This window comes from Oncorhynchus mykiss, chromosome 12 (assembly GCF_013265735.2).
Source record: "Oncorhynchus mykiss isolate Arlee chromosome 12, USDA_OmykA_1.1, whole genome shotgun sequence".
NCBI lineage: Eukaryota > Metazoa > Chordata > Actinopteri > Salmoniformes > Salmonidae > Oncorhynchus > Oncorhynchus mykiss.
In genome coordinates this window covers 68,931,081-68,954,855 of record NC_048576.1, presented here as the reverse complement: position 1 = coordinate 68,954,855, position 23,775 = coordinate 68,931,081, and the positions used below count along the sequence as shown (strand labels likewise).

General features: G+C 46.8%; 1 protein-coding gene across 9 annotated transcripts in view; it reads left to right on the top strand.

Annotated features, from left to right (window-relative positions):
• The window catches only part of arhgap23a (Rho GTPase activating protein 23a), a 99,877-nt gene that overhangs the window by 63,382 nt on the left and 12,720 nt on the right, over positions 1-23,775 (top strand). For 6 of the 9 annotated variants that reach the window (XM_036938199.1, XM_036938197.1, XM_036938198.1 and 3 more), the window contains exons 2-8: positions 705-902; positions 6,413-6,437; positions 6,928-7,014; positions 7,916-7,994; positions 10,229-10,289; positions 11,909-13,490; positions 23,761-23,775. The exon at positions 23,761-23,775 is cut by the window's right edge and continues 138 nt beyond it. In XM_036938199.1, the coding sequence (XP_036794094.1) occupies positions 705-902; positions 6,413-6,437; positions 6,928-7,014; positions 7,916-7,994; positions 10,229-10,289; positions 11,909-13,490; positions 23,761-23,775 (2,047 nt within the window). Of the gene's footprint in view, positions 1-704; positions 903-6,412; positions 6,438-6,927; positions 7,015-7,915; positions 7,995-10,228; positions 10,290-10,961; positions 11,282-11,908; positions 13,491-23,760 lie in introns of those variants that run through there. The other 3 variants (XM_036938194.1, XM_036938196.1, XM_036938200.1) reach the window with 3 other exon arrangements.

Genomic DNA, 23,775 nt, shown 5'->3' with positions numbered 1-23,775 from the left:
GCATCAGGGTGTTAGTTCTCACGTGTATCTGTCATGTTTGTCATTTGCCTTCTTTGGGGAAAATGAGTGGACATCTACTCAGGCTCACCCTGACCCTTTCACACCACGCTGGTGCAAGGTGACCAAGGTCAGTCCTGATTGATTACAGACATTCCTTAATTGTCTAGAGTTCCGTCCTGAGCATTCCAGGGTGAGCTCAGGACGGAACACCCCCCCGCTCCCCTCAGTCTAGACCTGGGCTCTTCCTGACAGCGGCCGCACCCCCCAGGACCCCTTAGTGGTTTCTGGGACATTGTTGTGGTGCTGGGTGCCATGTGGGGACTGCCTGACCCTATGGGCCAGCTGTGCTCAACTCTCACCTCTAGCGTTAAAACATATGGATACACACCCACACTCATTGTCCGCCAGTCTCCCAGGACAGAAACAGACACATTCCTATTCTTGCCTGCAGGGGAAGTCACTAATGAAGTAACCAGCAGCCCATTAAGTGGTGATGTCACTCTGAGTCCTGGCTCTTGTAGCATTGATGTCGTTTGACCTTAGTTCCAGTTCCATAAAGTTCTGAAAGTTTTCCCTGGGAATACTTGGTGGAAGGAGGAACTGGTTAAGTACTGATGGAGTGTTGACCGTTGGAGTGACATAAGTGATTGTTTTGGGGATATGACCTGAGTCTCACATGTTTTTATTCTCTCTCTGTTCAACAGGCAAAGGGTTGGAGAGATGGGCTCTCCTCGGCCGGTGACAACCCTCGGCCTGCGATGGGGGCGGGAGGAGAGGGGGTCGGCGTTGGCTGGCAGGGTCCCCGGACACTACTACTCCAGAAGAACTCACAGGGCTTCGGCTTCACGCTGCGCCACTTCATCGTCTACCCACCAGAGTCTGCCCTGCACACCAGCCTCAAGGTACCACCACTGGACAACACACCAGACAGTGACAACTGGGGCTTTTAAAGAATAATCCACTCAAATCTACAGATTCCTATGATTTACATTGTTAAATAACACTAATATGTGAGAGCAACATATGTTGTGAAGAAAAATTGCATTTCGTCGTTTATAATAAATTAGGAAGCAAAAAACATACTTGTAGAAATCTGCAGAGCTCAAGTCGACTACAAACCCCACAATGCAATGCTCTCTCTAGAAAGGCTGTCTGGCTAGCTAAAAAATTGCTACACACAATAGCACCAAAGTCAATATCAGCATGTGAAGTAGTTACAGTAGCTAGTTGTAAAATCCCTGAAACAAACTGCCCTATCAATTTTGGCATTTTATTAGGATCCCCATTATCCTTTGCAAAAGCAGCAGCTACTCTTCCTGGGGTCCACACAAAACATGAAACATGACAGAATACTAATAATAATAATAATAATACAGAACATTAATGGACAAGAACAGCTCAAGGACAGAACTACATTCATTTCAAAAAGGCACACGTAGCCTACATATCAATACATACACACAAACTATCTAGGTCAAATAGGGGAGAGGTGTTGTGCCGCGAGGTGTTGCTATATTTAGGAGTTACAATATCACCATGTTCGACATGGTAGCGATCGCATTTCTAGCGCAAAGCTGTGTGAGTCAGGTTGCTATGGCAACTCGAGGAGAAAACAGGTTTGTGTCATGGTCGTTGAAGGAAGAAAGGTTATTAATTTGAAGGTGCACTGTGAACTTTAAGGACATTTCAACAAAATATAGACTTTGTTGTGACGATATAGACAGATGGATGTGTTCTACACAAGTATCCCCCTATTGGCTTATTTGGCGATATGGAGTGTTCAGGTAATTGTTTTAAAAGCGTCATGAAATGTGATAGTTTGTTATTCCTATTTCCAGGGACGAGAACCGTATCATGATGAAGTATCTCGTCACATTTCATTTCTAGGGTGGATTATCCCTTTAAGACTGAGCCAATCATATCACATGGGCAGTAAGGCTGAGCCAATCATATCGCTGGGGCATTAAGACGGGACCAATCAGATCACAGGGCAGGAAGGTCGTAGATCAATCCGAACACAGGAGCAGTAAGGTCAAGAGAATCAGGACACAATGGGGGACAAGCCAAGCATAGCCAATTAAATGCAGGGATTGAACCAGCGTAGCCAATTAAAGTGTTGGGGTAGACTCCTATGAGTTAATCAGATTAGGGACATAGACAGATGGATGTCATAAGAAGAGCCCTGTCATTAGAGTAGAGATGGATAAGCAAGCGAAGGACAGAAGGGGAAGGGTGATACACAACCTCCATACTCCTGTAGGACTGATTTACCTTTTGGCTCACGAATACCTTTTTCCAAAAGGAGGACACTGCTGTAAGAAACAGTACAGGGACAACAACGGTGTTTTACTGAAAGATATGTCCTGTCTTAACTATACAGCCATTCAGCGGCATAGATAACAATCTCATCAGAAAAAGCATCATCCCGGTGGGTGTTTTGTTTTGTTCTCTGAGTTGTCGGGCAGACAGAGCTACAGATGTGAAATAGAGCGACGGGGGGGGGGGGTGTTACAGCCAAAACAAGGGCCCTATTATGATGAACCCCCTCCCCCTTCAACCCCCAGCCCAGCAGCTGCAGTAAGGACAGGACACTGTCTGTGTGTCCCAAAAATGGCACCTTATTTCCTATATAGTATACTACAGCCCCATGGGCCCTGGATAAAAGTAGTGCACTATAAAGTGAATAGGGTGCCATTTGGGACACAAAAGTGTCAATCGGCTCTGTTGTCCTGGCCTGCCTGGTACCACTTTCATATTACCCCCAGCCTGGACCGGCAGTACCATGCCCTCTACTAGAACCACCACGGACAATGGGCCCACTGCTGCCTGTCCTGTCCCCAGGGTCACATGCTGCTGTGAGGGGCAGCGAGTGGCACAGAGAACGCAGCCCTCTGTCCCTACCCATCTGAAGGTGCCTCAGAGGTGACTGCCCATCATTGGGGCCACATCAAAGACCTGTATGATGTGACTCCCTTCATCATGGACACATGCCTGATGATTGTCCTAACGGATTGATCAGTGCATGCATGACAGCTGTCCCTAACCCTACATCTATATCCACAGAGCAAGAGAGAGAATCAGAGAGAGATGTAGAGACGAGGATAGTGCATCTCCATCTTTCGGTCCTCAGCCCCACCACAGGCCCGCATGTGTCCACCCGGGGGGTCAGCTCAGCTGGGGAGCCTCCCTGGCTCCTGGGTCTATTCTGGGGCGGCAGCCCTCCTTTCTCTGGCCATAAACCCCCACTATTGTCTGTGGAGGCAGGAATGAGCCCACTCAGCTCTGCCTAAAGCCAGGCAGGAGCCAGTCACCCCAAACTGTCCACTCAGCTCAGTGTGTGTGTGTGTGTGTACACGTGTGTGCGCCTACATCAGTCTATCACCCTATCAAACAGCACCTATGACAGACAGACTGTGTGCTCAGTGCTGCCCTCGTCTGTCTGATGCAGACAACTACACGTGTTTGGCTCTGTGTATGACATCACCACCTGCAGACAGTCAAACCTGTCTGAGTGTCTCTGCTGTGTGTGCTGAACATTAGGAGCTCCTAAACCAGAACAGGTGTGTTTGTTTGAGAGAACTGGCTGGGATACCACTGAAGTCACTCTTCACATGCTAATCAGCTTGTAAAAGAAGATGGTTCACGTGCCATGTAGCTTCACATGCTAATCACCTTCTGAGAATCCGGAGGCGAGCGAGTAAACACCCATTGCATGTTAGCAAGAAGAATGGAAGACAAACATTGGAAAATAAAGTTGATGACCTACGATTAAGATTATACTACCAAAGGGACATTAAAAACTGTAACATCTTATGTTCCACCGAGACGTGGCTGAATGAAAAAACTGAAAATATAAAGCTAGCAGGATTTTCCATGCACCGGCAGAACAGAGGTGCTACCTCTGGTAAGACGAGGGGTGGGAGTGTGTGTCTTTTTGTCAATAACAGCGGGTGCGTTTAATATTAAAGAAGTCTCGAGGTATTGCTCACCTGAGGTAGAGTACCTTATGATAAACTGTAGACCACACTATCTACCAAGAGAGTTCTCATCTGTATTATTCGTAGCCGTCTATTTACCACCACAAAGCGAAGCTGGCACTAAAGACAGCTCTCAACCCACTCTATAAGGCCATAAGCAACGAAGAAAATGCTCACCCAGAAGCGGCGCTCCTAGTGGCTGGGGACTTTAATGCGTGTAACCTTAAATCAGTTTTACCAATTTTTTACCAGCATGTCACATGTGCAACCAGGGGGAAAAAAATCCTAGACCACCTTTACTCCACACACAGAGATGCATACAAAGCTCTCCCCCGCCCTCCATTTGGTAAATCTGACCATAATTCTATCCTCCTGAATCCTGCTAACAAGCAAAAACTGAAGCAGGAGGTACCAGTGACTCGCTCAATACGGAAATGGTCAGATGACGCGGATGCTACACTACAGGACTGTTTTGCTAGCACATACTGGAATATGTTCTGGGATTCATCCAATGGCATTGAGGAATACACCACCTCAGTCATCGGCTTACTCAATAAGTGCATCGATGACATCGTCCCCACAGTGAACGTACGTACATATCCCAACCAGAAGCAATGGATTACAGGCAACATTCGCACTGAGCTAAAGGCTAGAGCTGCCGCTTTCAAGGAGCGGGAGACTAATGCGGACGTTTATAAGAAATCCCGCTATGCCCTCAGACGAACCATCAAACAAGCAAAGCTTCAATACAGGATTAAGATTGAATCCTACTACACCGGCTCTGACGCTCGTCGGTTGTGGCAGAGCTTGAAAACTATTACGAACTACAAAGGGAAACCAAGACGCCAGCTGCCCAGTGACGTGAGCCTACCAGATGAGCTAAATGCCTTTTATGCTCACTTCGAGGCAAGCAACACTGAAGCATGCATGAGAGCACCAGCTGTTCTGGATGACTGTGTAATAACGCTCTCGGTAGCCAATGTGAGCAAAACCTGTAAACAGGTCAACATTCACAAAGCCGCTGGGCCATACGGATTACTAGGACGTGTACACAAAGCATGCGCAGACCAACTGGCAAGTGTCTTCACTGACATTTTCAACCTCTCCCTGACCGAGTCTGTAATACCTACATGTTTCAAGCAGACCACCATAGCCCCTGTGCCCAAGGAAGTGAAGGTAACCTGCCTAAATGATTACCGCCCCGTGGTACTCACGTCGGTAGCCATGAAGTGCTTTGAAAGGCTGGTCATGGCTCACATCAACAGGATCCTCCCGGATACCCTAGACCCACTCCAATTCGCATACCGCCCCAACAGATCCACAGATGACGCAATCTCAATAACACTCCACACTGCCCTTTCTCACCTGGACAAAAGGAACACCTATGTGAGAATGCTGTTCATTGACTACAGCTCAGCATTCAACACCATAGTGCCCACAAAGCTCATCACTAAGCTAAGGACCCTGGGCCTAAACACCTCCCTCTGAAGTGGAGCAGGTCGAGTTTCAAGTTCCTTGGTGTCCACATCACCAACAAACTATCATGGTCCAAACATACCAAGACAGTCATGAAGAGGGCACGACAAAACCTTTTCCTCCTGAAAAGATTTGGCATGGGTCCCCAGATCCTCAAAAGGATATTATACAGCTGCACCATCGAGAGAATCCTGACCGGTTGCATCACCGCCTGTTATGGCAACTGCTTGGCATCTGACCGTAAGGCACTACAGAGGTAGTGCCATCCAGGACCTATATAATAGGCGCTGTCAGAGGAAAGCCCATAAAATTGTCAGAGATTCCAGTCACCCAAGTTATAGACTGTTTTCTCTGCTACCGCACCAGACAATTTACATTGACCCCCCCCCCCCCCCCCCCTCCCTTTTGTACACTGCTGCTACTCGCTGTTTGTTTGTTACCTATGCATAGCCACTTAGCCCACACCTACATGTACAGATTACCTCAACTAACCTGTACCCACGCCCACTGACTCGGTACCGGTGCCCCCTGTATATAGCCTCGTTATTCTCATTGTGTTACTGTAAGAGCTGAGGGGACACTTTGAATGTTTGGCAGCTTCCATTCACACAAACAACCACACGTGCACACCAGGGGAGGCTGGTAGGAGGAGCTATAGGAGGACTGGCTCATTGTAATGGCTGGGATGGAATAAATGGAGCGGTATCAAACGCATCATACATATGGAAACCACATGTTCGACTCTGTTGCATTTACTCCATTTCAGCCATTACAATGAGCTCATGTTTCCTCACCCAACTCCACCCTTCCTTAACACCTGTGTCATTCTGGTTTCCTGGAAAGAGGTGGATGTTCTGTGAACAGGTGTTTAGGCTGCCATGGAGCTTTGTTCCCTGGGTGACATTGTCTGTATGGGCCTGGATATCAGTGTTGATTTTGTTTTTTCGTTGTCTTCACAGGACGAGGAGAACGGGAATGGAAAGGGTAAGTTGTCTCCCTCAGTCAACACCGTCACCACTAGACTCTGGTGTCTCGGTGATGTCACCGCCACTCCTAGCCAGGGTCCCCCTCTAGCTACACTGCTTCCCCTGCTGCCGATGACCTTGTGGCCCCAAAACACTGTTCCTAGAACAGTTTGATTCTTTAGCTTGTAATGCCCACTGTTAAGAAAAGGTGGAGTGAACCTGAACTTGGACCTGTGCATAGAGTTGTCCTTTTATTGAGTCTCAATTGGATTATTGGCGGTATTTATGCTCATGTCATGATATTGGCGCTTATAGTATAATTCCACTAGGCTCACACTGGTTCACTGTTGTTTGCACATAATTTCAAAGACATTACGTTGAACCAACACTGAATAGACTTTGAATTGTCTGTGTCCAGTGGGCAATGATATATTTAATAGTTATCATCAGGTCCTATTTAATCAATTGAATAAAGAAGTGACCGTAACATACTGCATTGTGCCATGTAGGGAGAAGTAGGTTGGAGCCAATGGACACCATATTTGTCAAGAATGTGAAAGAGCGAGGTCCCGCTCACCAGGCTGGCTTGTGTACAGGTAAGGAAAATGTCTGTTTTGAAAGAGAGGGACGGGAGATTGTGTGTGTGCAGGAACAGCCTGATTTGCAATGGAAATAACCTTAGGAGCGTCCGACATGATCACACATGGATGATAGGAAGGAGTCAGGTGCTCCCAATGATTCAACAAGGATACCCACCAGACCATGTTCAGCAAAAAAACACACACACACACACATTAAAGTTGCATTATTGTCTTAGGAAATTAGTAATGATACTGATGAGAACAGAATGACACAGGCTGACAAATACCCAGCAGTGTAAGTTGGAGCTAATTAGAGACGTTTTCCTGTTGTGTCTTGCAAGCTAAGCTGGGCAGCATTCCTCTCCCTGCAGCCCAGCCAAGCTAAACCATTACTCCCATATAAATACACACACACACACACACACACACACCACCAAAACACATCCACACACTAACACATAACGAATGACTCATCCCTTCTCCTGCCAAACACAAACAGATCCAGGCCTTTTGCCTCAGGCTTATGATCTGGTATATCAACACACAACAAACCCCGAGGCGACACTGTGTCCTTCCTGACTTCACAGCAACTACTGCAAGCACATAGTTCTATATTTCCATACACAAATCCTCAGTCCCTATCTCAACCACCCCCCATACATCCCTCAGCAGGAAGTCTGGGTCTGGGGTCTCCCTGACCTTCCCTCCCCTGACCTTCCCCACCAGGATATTCCTCTGCAGGAGTCCTGTGTCTGGGGGGGGGGGGGGGGGGGGGGGGGGTGTGACTGGGGTCAGTAAGGGATGGGGGTGGAGGGGTTGCTCTTGTTCTTTTTTTATTGAGAGTGTATCACTGAATATCTGTGCTGTGTTTGGTCATACTGGGATTGAAATATGTATGTTCGTATGTGTGTTGCAGGGGATCGGCTGGTGAAGGTGAATGGAGAGAGTGTCCTGGGGAAAACCTACTCCCAGGTGATCGCCCTCATACAGAACAGGTAAGAGCCACTGTACTGCGTGTGCGTCTGTGTGTACCCACAGTATGTACAGCGCACCCCTTGACTTTTTTACGGCCTTATTCTAAAATGGATGAAATAGTTTTTTCCCCCCCTCATCAATCTACACACAATACCCCATAACGACAAAGTAAAAACAGGTTTTTAAAATTTTGTTAAATCCACTTCAATCAGTGTAGATGAAGGGGAGGAGACCGGTTAAAGAAGGATTTTTAAGGCAATTGAGACATGTATTGTGTATGTGTGCTATTCAGAGGGTGAATTAAAAAATAAACTGAAATGTCACATTTACTCAGTATTCAGTACTTTGTTGAAGCACCTTTGGCAGCAATTACAGTGTTGAGTCTTCTTGGGTATGACGCTACAAGCTTGGCACACCTGTATTTGGAGAGTTTCTCCCATTATCTTCTGCAGATCCTCTCAAGCTCTGTCAGGTTGGATCGGGGGGGCGTCACTGCACAGCTATTTTCAGGTCTCTCCAGAGATGTTCGATCGGGTTAAAGTCCGGGCTCTGGCTGGGTCACTCAAGGACATTCAGAGACTTGTCCCGAAGCCACTCCTGTATTGTCTTGGCTGTGTGCTTAGGGTCGTGGTCCTGTTGGAAGGTGAACCTTCGCCCCAGTCTGAGGTCCTGAGCACTCTGGAGCAGGTTTTCATCAAGGATCTCTCTGTACTTTCCTCCGTTCATCTTTCCCTCGATCCTGACTAGTCTCCCAGTCCCTGCAGCTGAAAAACACCCCCACAGCTTGATGCTGCCACCACCATGCTTCACCGTGGGGATGGTGCCAGGTTTCCTCCAGACGTGATGCTTGGCATTCAGACCAAAGAGTTTTTCATCTTGGTTCATCAGACCAGATAATCTTGTTTCTCATGGTCTGAGAGTCCTTTAGGTGCCTTTTGGCAAACTCCAAGCGGGCTGTCATGAGCCTTTTATTGAGGAGTGTCTTCCGTCTGGCCACTCTACATTAAATGCCTGATTGGTGGAGTGCTGCAGAGATGGTTGTCCTTCTGGATGGTTCTCCCATCTCCACAGAGGAACTCTGGAGTTCTGTCAGACCAAGGCCCTTCTGACCTTGCAAGGCCCTTCTCCCCGGATTGCTCAGTTTGGCTGGACGGCCAGCTCTAAGAAGAGTCTTGGTGGTGGCCACTGTTCTTGAAGAACTTCAATACGGCAGACATTTTTTGGTACCCTTCCCCAGATCTGTGCCTCGACACAATCCTGTCTCGGAGCTCTACGGACAATTCCTTCCACCTCCTGGCTTGGTTTTTGCTCTGACATGCACTGTCGACTGTAGGATCTTTATATTGACAGGTGTGTCCCTTTCCAAATCATGTCCAATCAACAGAATTCACCACAGGTGGACTCCAATCAAGTTGTAGAAACAGGATGCACCTGAGCTCAATGGAAACAGGATGCACCTGAGCTCAATGGAAACAGGATGCACCTGAGCTCAATGGAAACAGGATGCACCTGAGCTCAATGGAAACAGGATGCACCTGAGCTCAATGGAAACAGGATGCACCTGAGCTCAATTTCAAGTCTCATAGCAAACAGTCTGAATACTTATGTAAATCAGGGATTTCTGTAGAAAAAAAAAATATATACATTTGCAAAAACTTCTGAGTTTTTGAGATATTGTGTGTAGATTGACGAGGGAAATTATTTATGTAATTATTTTTAGAATAAGGCTTGTAACTTAACATAATGTGGAAAAAGTCAAGGGGTCTGAATGCTTTCCGAATGCACTGTATGTGTCGTTTATGTACGAGACATGTCTCGTGTCGTTTACTTTGCATTTTTTAATGTATGTATAGCATGATTCTGGAATGTGGAACATGTTCAGTTGTGTAAGTCGTCCTTGACTTGTGTGAGCACTTCCTCCTGAAGAGAATAGCCTGGAGCATTGAGTGTCCAGAACACATCCACGGAGAGCAGTAGAGTCACCAGGGTCATCGTCAACAGGGTCTCCTGTGACATGGTTGCTGATCAACCCCTCTCACAGCAAAACAAAACCCTTCGTCACAACAGGGGGAAAGTCTTCTCTTACTGTAACATGATAGAGTTTGGAAAAAATGTGGAATTATATTGTTTTTCCTACCCTTCCATCTGTGTTCCTTTTTCCCTTCCTCCCTCCTTCTCTCCCCTCTCTTCGGTTCCCCCTCTCTTTGCCCTCTCTTCCTTGTTCCTCTCTCCTTTCTTCTCGTTCCCTCCACAGTGAGAGTGTGTTGGAGGTCTCTATAATGCCAAAAGGTGAAGACGTGCTGCAGCTGGTAAGTGTGAGTATGATATTTCAACCACACTACACCCTAATAGAAATACTCAGAAATGAATACCTGACAAATTCATTGATAAGTTCGTTGATTTAAGAATACTAATACTACAGAGAGAGAACATCTTGGATATCGTCATGCTTGTCATTCCATTGCTTTGAGTTGACATTCTCAGCTCTCAGGAACTAGCTAGGCTGTGACGCAGATGCTTTCTAGTCTGTCCTTAGATTACAACACACATTCATTCAAGCTATTATCCAAAGTTCTGTGGAAGCGTCACATGAAAAGTGGCTACCTACACACGCACACATTTTGCCTCGGTCCATAAATTGCTCCACCACTTACTCACATGACCAGACATGCAGAGCATGTCACCGCCTCTTCTTTGGACCAGGAGAAGCAACCCAGGGGCACAACGCTGACACAACTTCCCAGACCTGGGCGCCCGACCTGGGCTTCTCTCTCACACACACAACCCCCTACCCACCAAGCACCAAGTCTTTCCCCTTCCAAATACTGCCCTCCTTCAACCCCACTACCACTCCCCCACCCCTACACGCCTCCACCCTTCTCTCCTCTCACTCCGCCCCTCAACGCACCACGGGCATCGGTTGCATTCCAGTGGTGACATCACCAGCTCTAGCCATGCCCCCTTCCACCCTCCCACAGGGGAGAGAGAGAGAGTGTGAGAGAGAGAGAGAGTTTGGAAGGGCTTGTCTGAGGACAGCATTCTGAACGAAAAAGAAAGTTCGACAGATAGCAAGAAAGAACAGCGAGAGAGACAAAAAAAAAGGAGTCTAAAGAAGAAGTCGAGACATAACCTCGAGAAAGAAGGAGAGAGAGGGAGAGCGCGGTAAATCGTAGCAACGGGAGTGTTAGTGTCTGTGGGAAGCAAACAGAGTTCCCCTCCTCTCCTCTTCCTCTGTGAGTGACTTGAAGCCAGTATTGAGCCTGAGAGACACTGCCAGACTGATTGTGGGCCTGCCCTGCTCTCTGAGGTAAAGCCTGAACACTTCATCTTTAAGTGTACCCTTTTGATATAAATTAATTTTGGGCAAAGTGGTTTTAAGTCTGTAGCTTTGTAGTTTCTTAATCGGTGTTGCGGCTGTAGCTTGAGGGGCTGAACGCTGAGCGATACTTTAGACGTGTGGTGTTGTTGCGGGCGTATTGGATCAAGCTCGCCGTAACAGTGAGATTTTGTGCTTGTTTTGATAGATCCAGATTTGTTGTTGTTTTAAGTCAGTGTTTTGTTGTAGCGGTATATTTGGAACATTGCTCTGTGTCTGTGTGGCTTCAGACGGTTGCTGTGTTGTGGCTCTTGCTCAAGGCGCGTGCTAGTGCCTGCAGCTAACTAGTAGCTGTGTTTGTGTTGGAGGCTGAGTTGGGGCCCCTAACAGTCACCATGGCTGAGCAGACTGTGGTGGTAGGAGGAGGAACACAGATGATTCTAGACGTCGCTTGCTGTGTAACATCATAGTTAACAAGGAGCTTTGAATGCTGTGCCGGTCAAACCTGTGACTGTCAAAGCAATAGTATCGCTCCTTCCTTCCCCTCTGACCTCTGTTCGTCACCTGAACTCCTCCTGTTTGTGTCTCACCTCTCTCCCTCTCTGTCTCCCACTACAGGCATACTCCCAGGATGCCTACCTGAGGGGCAACGAGCCTTACACAGGGGGAGCCCGGAACCTTCCGGTACCCCCGCCCCTTTGCTACGCTCCCCGCGCCAAGTCCCAGCGTCCCTCTGGGGCCCCGGCCCTTATGGGCCAGAACCAGCTGGACAACTGGAGCCGCTGGGCAGGCTCCGCCAGCCCTTTGTCCCCCCTGGACAACCGCTCCACCGTGGGCAGCCCGGCCAGCTGGCAGGAGGGGTGGGGCGGACACAGAAGCCCCCCCCACAGGGCGGAGGAGATCCAGTGCGGTGTGACCGGGCAGCAGCCTACGGGACAGACCAGGGGCCGCTCCTACTCCTCATCTTCCTCCTCAGGAGGGCCCCTCAGCAGCCCTCTGCGTGTCCACTACGTCAACCACAATGTCACCGCCACCACCGCCTCCTCTCAGCCCTGGAAGGGCAGCCAGGCCTGGGCCAGCCCTCCCCAGCCGAGCCCCAGCCGCAGCCATCACTGCCAACAGGCCCTGTCTGAGTGGTACTACAGCCAAGCTGCTGAGCAGCGTCAGGGCCGCAGTGGCAGCATGCACCAACGCCACCGCAGCTATTCTCAGGACAGGCTGTGTGAGACAGGCCCCGGGCGCCACCGACAGGGTCCGGGCGGCTGGCCCCACAGCGCCTCCCAGGACACCCTGATGCTACTGCAACAGTCAGGCCCCGGCCCCCACGGGGACCCTTCTTGGACCTACAGAGACTGGGAGGGGGCCCGGGACCAGAGTCACCACTCCTCCTACGGCAGCAGAGCCCGGTCGGAGAACCTGCTGGTACAGTACGACCGCAATGGCCACTCGCTGGAGATGCTGGGGTCACCCCGTTTCGAGAGGCCCGCCTGGCTGCAGCAGGCCTCACAGCAAGCACCCAGAACTGAGGCCTATCAGAGGCAGGGGAACCATTACGGTGTTGCGCCGGCCCCCTCTATGGGCCGTCTAGCACAGCCGCACCACAAAACCCAATCACAGTCCCACCCACATACCCAGCCCCAGCCCCAACAGCCAGCCCCCCAGAGCAGACGTCTGCCCACCGGACAGAGCCTGGACGACCAGCCAGTAGGTTACCGCAGCTACAGCCCCTCCTTCAACCGCAAGACAGGCCGTATCATGCAGCAACCCTCCTTCAGGGACCCCTCCTACCTTGGCCCCCACCTCAGCTGGGCCCCCACCACCAAAACCAGCCCCCCTGAGGGTGTTGTTCCCTCAGTTCCATCCCCCCTGGCCTCCACCACCCCTGAGCCCCTTGACAAGGCCTACCGCCCCACCAACCATGAGAGAGGGGCAGTGGAAGGCCAGGTGGAGGTGGTAGCTCAGACCCAGGAGGTCAAACTGAGACAGAAACCCCCCACGGGGCGAAGGAGCGCCCACGCCATGCGCCACCCCCACTACACCCTGCCTGTAGATGGCACAGAACCCCCTGTGTTTCCCCCTGACCCCCACAACGCTGCCCCCGCCCCTCGCCCCTCAGGAGATGGTGCCCCGCACCGTACCAATGGCAACCTGGCCCCCTTGTCTGTAGAGGATGACGCAATGGCCTCCATTCCCTTTATAGGTAAGCACCTCCACCACCCCACACACCTCCTCCTCTTCCTCTCCCTACCCCTCCATGTAACTTGCAGACCTCATCACTCCCACTTCTGTTTATGACACAAACATATTCCTCCTGATTGATCTTACTGGAACTTACTGGAAACAAACTGTTTGTAAAAACAAACAAGAAGCTTACCAGAAAGATTGACCAGAAAGATGGGAGGACGTAGACTATGACTTGGCCAGTATTTAGAGAATAGAACCCTTCTCTCTGTGCCCTTCATTTCCTCTGTCGGTCTCTGCCTGTGTGGCCAGGCTCCGGGCTTCTCCTTACTCTGTCTCCAGTCTGTGTCTTTGTTTGTGTTGGGTAATACTGGCACTTCCCGCAGACATGCAGACGGTATTAGTAGTGTTTGATTGAATCATAATTTACGGGACTTCACTAACCCCCCCCCCCCCTCCTCCTCCTCCTCCTCCTCCTCACCCAGTCTCTCAGACCGAGATGAGGTGGAAGCTGACTCTATGTCTCACTAGCGTGTGTCTGTGATCACAGAGTACGTCTGTCTGTCCACCTATCTGTCAGTCTGTCTGCTTTCACTACAGGGAGAATATCTTTCTCTCTCTACGTCACTGCCCTTTTAGTTCCAGCCAAGTTGGGTAACAGGTAGCCTAGCGGTTAAGAGCGTTGGGCCAGTAACCCAAAGGTTGCTGGTTTGAGTCCCCCAGCCGACTAGGTAAAAAATCTGCCAATGTGCCCTTGAGCAAGGCACGTAACCCTAATTGCTCCTGTAAGTCGCTCCGGATAAGAGCGTCTGCTAAATGACAAAAACATTGAATAATAGTATATATGAATTGGTTGAAAATCTAATAATAACCATAACTTTTGGCATTATGCCTGGATCTACTGAGGTGACCCTCTGGGCTTTGTAACTGTTTGAACGTTTGTGCATTTGCGTACTACGTGTGTGTTCTACTGTCATCACACATTTGTATATGCGTATGTATGTATGTATTGTGTGTGTGTGTATGTGTTTGTGAAAACAGAACAGGAGGTATCGGGTCGTGTCTCAGCTTGTTGCCTCTGCTCTGCTGCTGAAAGAACACATGATGAACATATCAGAGCCTCACTAAATAGCCAACTACTCCAACATGTACAGTACTAATCAACAGACCATAAGCCTCTAGCCCTACGGTCAAACCACGGGCAAACCAACCAACCACAGCTAAGGCAGGACCAGGCCAGGGCCAGATGCAGTACCTATAGGAAGTCTACACCCCCTTGAACCTTTTTCACATGTTGTTGCATTTACACAGTGGGATTGAAATAGATTTAATTGTGTTTTTTGTTGTTGTCATTGATCTACACAAAATAATCCATATTGTCAAAGTGAAAAGAACATTTAGCCAATTTTAACAAATGAATAAAAATGGAATAACTCAAATATACTTGTTGCCTAAGTATCTAGCCCCTTTGTTTAAGCAAGCCTAAATGAGTTCAGGAGTAAAATGTCTCTTAACAAATCACATAAGCTACATGAACTCACTGTGTGAAATAATAGGGGTTGACATGATTGAGTGACCAACCCTTCCTCTGTCCCCCATACATACCACATACGTATTATCCCTCAGTCAAGTATTGAATTTCAAGCACAGATTGAACTACAAAGACCAGGGAGCTTTTCTAAAGCCTCATAAAGTAGGGCAGTGATTGGTGGATGTGTAACAATAACAAATCAGACATTGAATATCTCTTTAAGCATGGTCAAGTTAATAATTATGCTGTGGGTGATGTATTAAACCACCCAGACACATCAAAGATACAGTCGTCCTTTTGAACTGAGCTACAGGACAGGAATGAAACTGCTCAGGGATGTTACCATGAGGCCGGTGGTGATTTTAAAACAGTTACAGAGTTCAATGGCATTTATGGGAGAAAACTGAAGATGGGTCAACAACATTGTAGTGACTCCACAATTACTGACCTAAATGACAGGGTGAAAAGAAGAATACAAATATACAGAATGAAAATATAGCTTGTATATGCGATAAGGCATGAAAGTAATATTGCAAAAACAACACGGCAAAGGAATGCACTTTTTGTCCTAAATGCAAATCCTTATGTTTGGTCCAAAACATCCCTGAGTTACTGCCTCCTTATTTTCAAGCATGGTGGTGTCTACATCATGGTATGGATATGCTTGACTTCGGGGAAAAGAGTGACCAAGTTACAGTTTTGACTTAAATCTGCTTTAAAATCTATGGCAAGACTTGAAAATTGCTGTCTAACCATGATCCCCAACACCTTGACAGAGCTTGAAGATAATTATTTTTTTAAAGGATAACGGGCAAATGTGGCACAATCCAGGTGTGCAAAGCTCTTACAAGACCGCTGTAATCGCCTGCCAAATATGCTTCTAACATGTATTGACTCAGGGGCGTGAATACTTAACTGATCAAGTCACACTAGTGTTTTATTTTTCATTCATCTTTGACTTTAGAGTTTAGAGTATTTTGTGTAGATCGTTGAGAAAAATGACAATGAAATCCATTTTAATCTCACTTTGTAACACAATAAAATGTGACAAAATTCAAGGGGGGGGGGTGTAGACTTTCTCTAGGCAAGGTAGGCTACTCCCTCAGATGGTCAGGACAACAACCTAGGTCAGCAAAGTGCAAAGCATATTCAAATGAGCTGCGTCGGAAACGTGTACCTACGTTTGAAATGGGGAGATCGATAGATGCCTTCAATGTGGGGCCAAGCTGTGACGGAACCTAGAGAGAGAGGGAGACCTATAAATGAAATGATTTAATAGGGAAGAGAACCAGAAAACGGAGAAACGTCTTGCTCCTTCTCTTCCCTCCTGCTCAGAGCAAAAATGTACCGAAACCAGGCAGTCAGGGCGGCAAGCTGAGGCACGTTTCAAGACCAAAGACTGAAACTTAAAACTTCTCTCTTGCTGTTTCTCGATCTCTCCATTTTTGTTCTCTCCCTGATAGGATCTGTGATCTGGTTGTTTGGGAGCATGATTTAATAGGCTGCTGTTCTGTTGACCGTAGATGAAGAGGCTGTGTAGTAGACGGACACACAAAAAGCACAGAGTCTGTGCAGTCCAGGACGGTGGTTGAATTCTCTTGCCCTCTAGTATCGGTAGTTTGACTTGGCGTTCTCTATATGGTGCTTTCACTCACTGTAGTCTCCTTTTGAATAGTGTTGGTAGCTTGCGGTAACAAAACCAATGAAAGGAATTGCATATTGGAGCATTTTTACTGTAAATCCTAGGACTGGGTCTCATTAGGATGGCAGGTTATACTGTACCCCCTGAGCCTCCTTTTTTGGGGAACCCAGTATTGTAGATGATAGGACAGGAGGCCTGGTGGTAGTGGAACCCCCTGTGAGGCACAGTACAGTAGGGGTCCAGACTGTCTCTGTCACACTGCCAGCCTCAAGCATTGCACTCTGTGCCCACCGCCCTCAATGCTGCCTTTGTGTACCACTATACCCTCCCCACAACAGACACACAGAGCCACTACCCTCCAACAACACATATATATACACACACACACACACACACACACACACATACATACACACACACACACACACACACACACTGAGCTGGCCAAAACATGGCCTATGCTCTCAAAGAAGAAATCTCTCTTTCACCCTCTGTCTGTGTCTCTGTGTGAGCGGGTGAGGTCATGGCGTCTCCTATAGAGAAGTGGTAGTAGGCTGTAGGAGTGTGCTGTGGTAGTATAGAGCCCTGCTCCATTCTAAGGCCGGTATTGTGGTGGCTCCCACCCAGGGCTCCTCTCTCTACTGGCTCTGCTGTTCTGGTTCTGTTAATGATGGCCTTTGTTAAACCCACAGGCAGCGAGAGCGGCTATTTCTGGGCTCGGCTGTAAACAGGCAGATTCCACATCCCAGATTGGGAATGTTTCCGCCCCTTCTCCTACTGCCTCTGTTGGGCTGGCCCTAGCACCGAGACGAGAAACGGACGGATACGGAGAGAAGAGGAGGTTGTGAGGGAGGTGTCGAGAAACAGAGGGGAGCAGGTGGAAGACAGTGAAAGTGGAAGCAGATAGGAATAAAGGGGAGAAAATGATGTCTGTGGAGAAGTATGTTTGTTCAGAGAAGAAACATGGGGGAGAGAGGGACGAGTCTTGCATGACAAGTTATGTTTTGAGCACCTTGTATAACAATACAAGAAAGCACACCATTAAGTTTCAAAAGTGCATGTTAAGCCTATAGGGGCTGGTTTCGAGTTGAGAGCCAAGTTGGTTTTGAGCCATTGCTTCCATTTGAGACTGAAGATCTGCTGCCCTCTGCTGTTGAGACAGGCGCAGCAGCCGTGGTTATTAGTGAGGCCAGCATTAGGACCTGAAGCTACAAAAGTTAAAAATGGGCAAAACCTTACCCTTCCCTCTCTACATGCAAACACTAGTCTGGTCCATAATCCTTTGTGTCAGTCAGAAAGTGTGTTGTGGCTGGCTGGTTTCACATCCCCTTGTGTGTGTTTTAGACTGGTTGAGATGAACGTTGCATGGTTATCTTGGACAAGGTTGGGTAGGTTACTTCATATACTTCATATAATGTTTATAATGTTTTCATACCCTACATTACTCATCTCATATGTATATACTGTACTCTATACCATCTACTGCATCTTGCCATCTTGATGTAATGTATCACTAGCCACTTTAAACAATGCCACTTTATATAATGTTTTCATACCCTCCATTACTCATCTCATATGTATATATTGTACTCTATATCATCTACTGCATCTTGAATATGCCGTTCGGGAATCATTCATTCATATATTTTTATGTACATATTCGTATTCATTCCTTTACACTTGTGTGTACAAGGTAGTTGTTGTGAAATTGTTAGTTTATATTACTTGTTAGATATTACTGCATGGTCGGATCTAGAAGCACAAGCATTTCGCTACACTCGCATTGACATCTGCTAACCATGTGTGTGTGACAAATACATTTGATTCAATTTTTTTTCTAAATGACATGCGTTAGTTACTCGTTATCTGTCCACAATTGTAATCAGTAATGTAACTTCTGGATCACCCAAACTGTGTAACAATCTGATTACTTTCAGTTGCTTTTAGACTACTTAAGACGCATTAGAAGAAGACAAAAATGAATATTACCAATTGAACGACATCTATTGCAGGATAAACCAACTTTAGAGTTTACATAGCTGGCCAGACATGGATGTTGCCTTTTGCTTTATGGTGTATGTAGGCCTCTTTTAACCCATTGCTTTGTACTTTGATACAGATAAGATTCACGTTTTGATGTCACGCGCACAACAGTGAAATGCCTTTCTTGCGAGCTATAAACCCAACCATGCAGTAATCAATAATTAGAGCAAAAGATAACAAGGTAGAACAAAAACACACAAGGAAAAAAATCATAGATAAGAAGAATACGAGAAAGTAAGGAGCTATATACAGTGTCAGTTCCAGGTCCAGTAGCTATATACATGGTCAGTTCCAGGGTCAGTAGCTATATATACAGGGTCAGGTCCAGGATCAGTAGCTATATACAGGGTCAGGTCCAGGATCAGTAGCTATATATACAGGGTCAGGTCCAGGATCAGTAGCTATATACAGGGTCAGTTCCAGGGTCAGTAGCTATATACCGTGTCAGTTCCAGGATCAGTAGCTATATACTGGGTCAGGATCAGTAGATATATACTGGGTCAGTTCCAGCCTGCAACTTCCAGGGTCAGTAGCTATATACAGGGTCAGTTTTAAAACCATATTTACAATGTGCAGGCATACTGGATTGATAGAGGTGTGTGTGTATATGTGTATATATATATATATATATATGTCGACCGATTATGATTTTTCAACGCCATACCGATTATTGGAGGACCAAAAAAGCCGATGCCGATTAATCGGCCGATTTTTTTAATTGTATTTTCTTTGTAATAATGACAATTACAACAATACTGAATGAACACTTATTTTAACTTAATATAATACATCAATAAAATCAATTTAGCATCAAATAAATAATGAAACATGTTCAATTTGGTTTAAATAATGCAAAAACAAAGTGTTGGAGAAGAAAGTAAAAGTGCAATTGTGTGCCATGTAAGAAAGCTAACGTTTCAGTTCCTTGCTCAGAACATGAGAACATATGAAAGCTGGTGGTTCATTTTAACATGAGTCTTCAATATTCCCAGGTAAGAAGTTTTAGGTTGTAGTTATTATAGGAATTATAGGACTATTTCCCTCCTATACCATTTGTATTTCATTAACCTTTGACTATTGGATGTTCTTATAGGCACTTTAGTATTGTCAGTGTAACAGTATAGCTTCCATCCCTCTATTTAGCGCACGCTAACTAGCTAGCCATTTCACTTCGGTTCCACCAGCCTAATCTCTGGAGTTGATAGGCTTGAAGTCATAAACAGCACAATGCTTGACGCACAAAGAAGAGCTGCTGGCAAAACGCACCTAAGTGCTGTTTGAATGAATGTTTACGAGCCTGCTTCTGCCTACCACCGCTCAGTTAGATACTGTATGCTCAGTCAGATTATATGCAACGCAGGACACGCTAGATAATATCTAGTAATATCATCAACCATGTGTAGTTAACTAGTGATTATGGTTGAATGATTGTTTTTATAAGATAAGTTTAATGCTAGCTAGCAACTTACCTTTTCTTACTGCATTCGCGTAACAGGCAGTCTCCTTGTGGAGTGCAATGAGAGAGAGGCAGGTCGTTATTGCGTTGGACTAGTTAACTGTAAGGTTGCAAGATTGGATCCCCCGAGCTGACAAGGTGACAATTTGTCGTTCTGCCCCTGAACGAGGCAGTTAACCCACCGTTCCTAGGCCGTCATTGAAAATAAGACTTAGTTAAATGAAGGTATATTTTTAAAAAATCGGCAAATCAGCGCCCAAAAATACTGATTTCCGATTGTCATGAAAACTTGAAATCGGCCCTAATTAATCGGCCATTCCGATTAATCAGTCAACCTCTAATATATATAGGGGTAAGGTGAGTAGGCATCAGGATATATGATAAACAGTAGCAGCAGCGTAAATGAAGATTTGTATGTGAGTGTGTGTGCGTGTGTGTGTAAAGTCAGTATAAATGTGTGCGCATGGTATGTGCGTTGTGGAGTGTCAGTGTGTGTGATTGTGTAGAGTTCTATGAGTGTGCATAGAGAGTGCAAAAACATATATACAAGGGTCTATTTAGCAGTCTTTGAAAATTAGCTGTTTGGGAGCCTGTTAGTGTCAGACTTGATGCAACGGTACCTCTTGCCGTGCGGAAGCAGAGAGAACAGTCTGTGACATGGGTGGCTGGAGTCTTTAACGATTTCCCAGGCCTTCCTTTCACACCGCCTGATATAGAGGTCCTGGATGGTAGGGAACTCAGGCCCAGGGATGTACAGGGCTGTCCGCACCACCCTCTTTAGCTCTATGCTGTTGGCATACCAAGCAATGACGCAGCCCGTCAAGAAGCTGTAGAACTTGAATTTCAGGGCCCCATGCCAACCTTTTTCAACCTCCTGAGGGGGATGTGTGTGGATCATTTTAAGTCCTTAGTGATTTGGATCCCGAGGAACTTTAACCTCTGATCCCGCTCCACTGCAGCACCGTCGATGTGGATGGGGGCCTACTCAGACCCCCATTTCCTGTAGTCCACGATCAGCTCCTTGGTCTCAGTGACGTTGAGGGAGAGGTTGTTATCCTGGCACCACACTGTCAGGTCACTGACCTCCTCCCTGTAGGCTGTCTCGTCGTCACCGGTGATCAGGCTTACCACCGTCGTGTTGTCAGCAAACTGGATGATGTTGTTGGAGTGGTGCGTGGACTGGCCGTGGTGTGTGTACAGGGAGTACAGGAGGGGACTAAGCACACACCCCTGTAATACAATTTGTCTGTATCGTGACATTAAAAAAAAAAAAAGTCTGTCAGATTTCCAGTCATTCCAATTCATTCAATACCCCTTGATCTTCAAGAATTGGACTTGGAAATATAGATTAGCCAAACAGTTTTACCTGAGCATGACGCAAAAACAAAGGACTTATTAGCCTACTCTGTTTATAATCATTTGAGGACAGAGAGAGAAGAATCATTTGTAGCTGTGTTAAGCCTATCAAAAGTCTGCAAGTTTGAGCATGTGTCCGTTAGGCCTGTGGATTTGTTTTTTTTATCAGGACGAATTAGATTGAACCATAAAAGCCCCACTCGTGGTCTTCTTAAATGAAGCTTGTTTTTGACAGTATGTGGAGCACAATACCACGGTGGCGTATTGAAGGGAGTGAGTCTCTCAAACTGTTATTCCAAATGCTGGGATCTGCACCATGCAGCTGTTGCAAGAGCAACTGGCTGTCCACCAGTCGCAAAAACAATACGTGATAGGCAGCTTGAAACTCTTACATTCAACCATTATTGGGTCAAAATACACAGTCACCTACAACGACGACAACCCGTAAGAAACAAATAGCTCGAGCTGCAGTGTGTGTCACATCAATGCGTCATCTATGTAGATATCAATTCTAAGTGATATCCGTGTCGCCCGCAGGCTACACCGCTGCTGTCGTCCTCGCCTCCAAGCCTTTATTCAAGTAGGATGTAGAATCTTTGGATACAGACATAGCTTGGACTGTAACCTACCGAGGCCTATTCCTGCTCTTTACCCCGCGATCCATCAAACACATTTGGCGTGATCATCATAGTGGTCTCTGATTTGTGGTCGGAGTCGCTCAGGTGGAACGAACTGAAACCTGCTCCTTTTTTAAACGCTGATTTCAATGTCTTTGAGAACAGAAAGGTGTCAAAGATTTTTTTCGGTAACATCCTTTCTGAATTTAAAAGTAATCCTATAAGTAATCATCTAGTTTTTCAAAGGACTCTGTAATCCGATTACAATATTTTTGCTGGTAACGTAACGGATTACAGTTAGTTTTTTGTTGTTGTAATCAGTTATATGTAACACGTTATATGTAATCCATTACTCCGAAACCCTGATCTTGGATATATTACTTATGGTTGTTTTGTGCATTTCTGCCATTCAACCTTGAAATGACAGCTAACCAAGACATTATCACTGCAAGCAAGACATAGTTTCCTTTTTGTGTGTGTGTAGTGCACTCATACAAACCAACACAAGGAATCACACACACCCTTACACATACTTCCCAACACGCTAGTTGATAAAGAACTGAAACCGAGCGTTATTACATGGTACCAAAGCCTTTTCCGTTTCTATTTGAAGAGCTCTTCTCATGGAGGCAACAGACACAGGTACACCATTAGGGCGTTGGTTTAATCTCACTTTATACCGTTTTACTATCCACCTTATTATTTTGTCTATTGTCCGTGTGTGTGTGTGTGTGTGTTTTTTATTTATTTTTTATTTTTGACGCAATAGAGCTGTAGTATTGCTCATTTACAGTTACGTTATTGAAGTTCTACATTGCAGTTTAGTCTTAGTCTTTCGTCTTTTCTGAGTATTTTCTTCCACTCTCTCTTTGAGGATGCTTCATAGAACACATGTTATAATCTGTGTGCATTGTATTTACGTGTTAGGAGGACAAAGAAAGTGGGTACGTAAGTAATGTAAGTAATGTGTCGTGTCAATGGTTCTCAGAGAACGTGAGCATTCCGTGTGAAAACAGTATCTCTGTCCTTTATAGTAACCCTGTCGCAGTACCTCATCGCTCTCCCATCCTCCCTCTATCCTTCCCTCTCCTCTTCCCTCTATCCTTCCCTCTCCTCCTCCCTCTATCCTTCCCTCTCCTCCTCCCTCTATCCTTCCCTCTCCTCCTCCCTCTATCCTTCCCTCTCCTCTTCCCTCTATCCTTCCCTCTCCTCCTCCCTCTATCCTTCCCTCCCCTCCCCTCCTCCCTCTATCCTTCCCTCCCCTCTTCCCTCTATCCTTCCCTCTCCTCCTCCCTCTATCCTTCCCTCTCCTCCTCCCTCTATCCTTCCCTCCCCTCCTCCCTCTATCCTTCCCTCTCCTCCTCCCTCTATCCTTCCCTCTCCTCCTCCCTCTATCCTTCCCTCATCTCCTCCCTCTATCCTTCCCTCATCTCCTCCCTCTATCCTTCCCTCTCCTCCTCCCTCTATCCTTCCCTCTCCTCCTCCCTCAATCCTTCCCTCTCCTCCTCCCTCTATCCTTCCCTCTCCTCCTCCCTCTATCCTTCCCTCTCCTCCTCTCTCTATCCTTCCCTCTCCTCCTCTATCCTTCCCTCTCCTCCTCCCTCTATCCTTCCCTAACCCCCCCCCCCCCCCCCCCCCATACAGATGAGCCGACGAGCC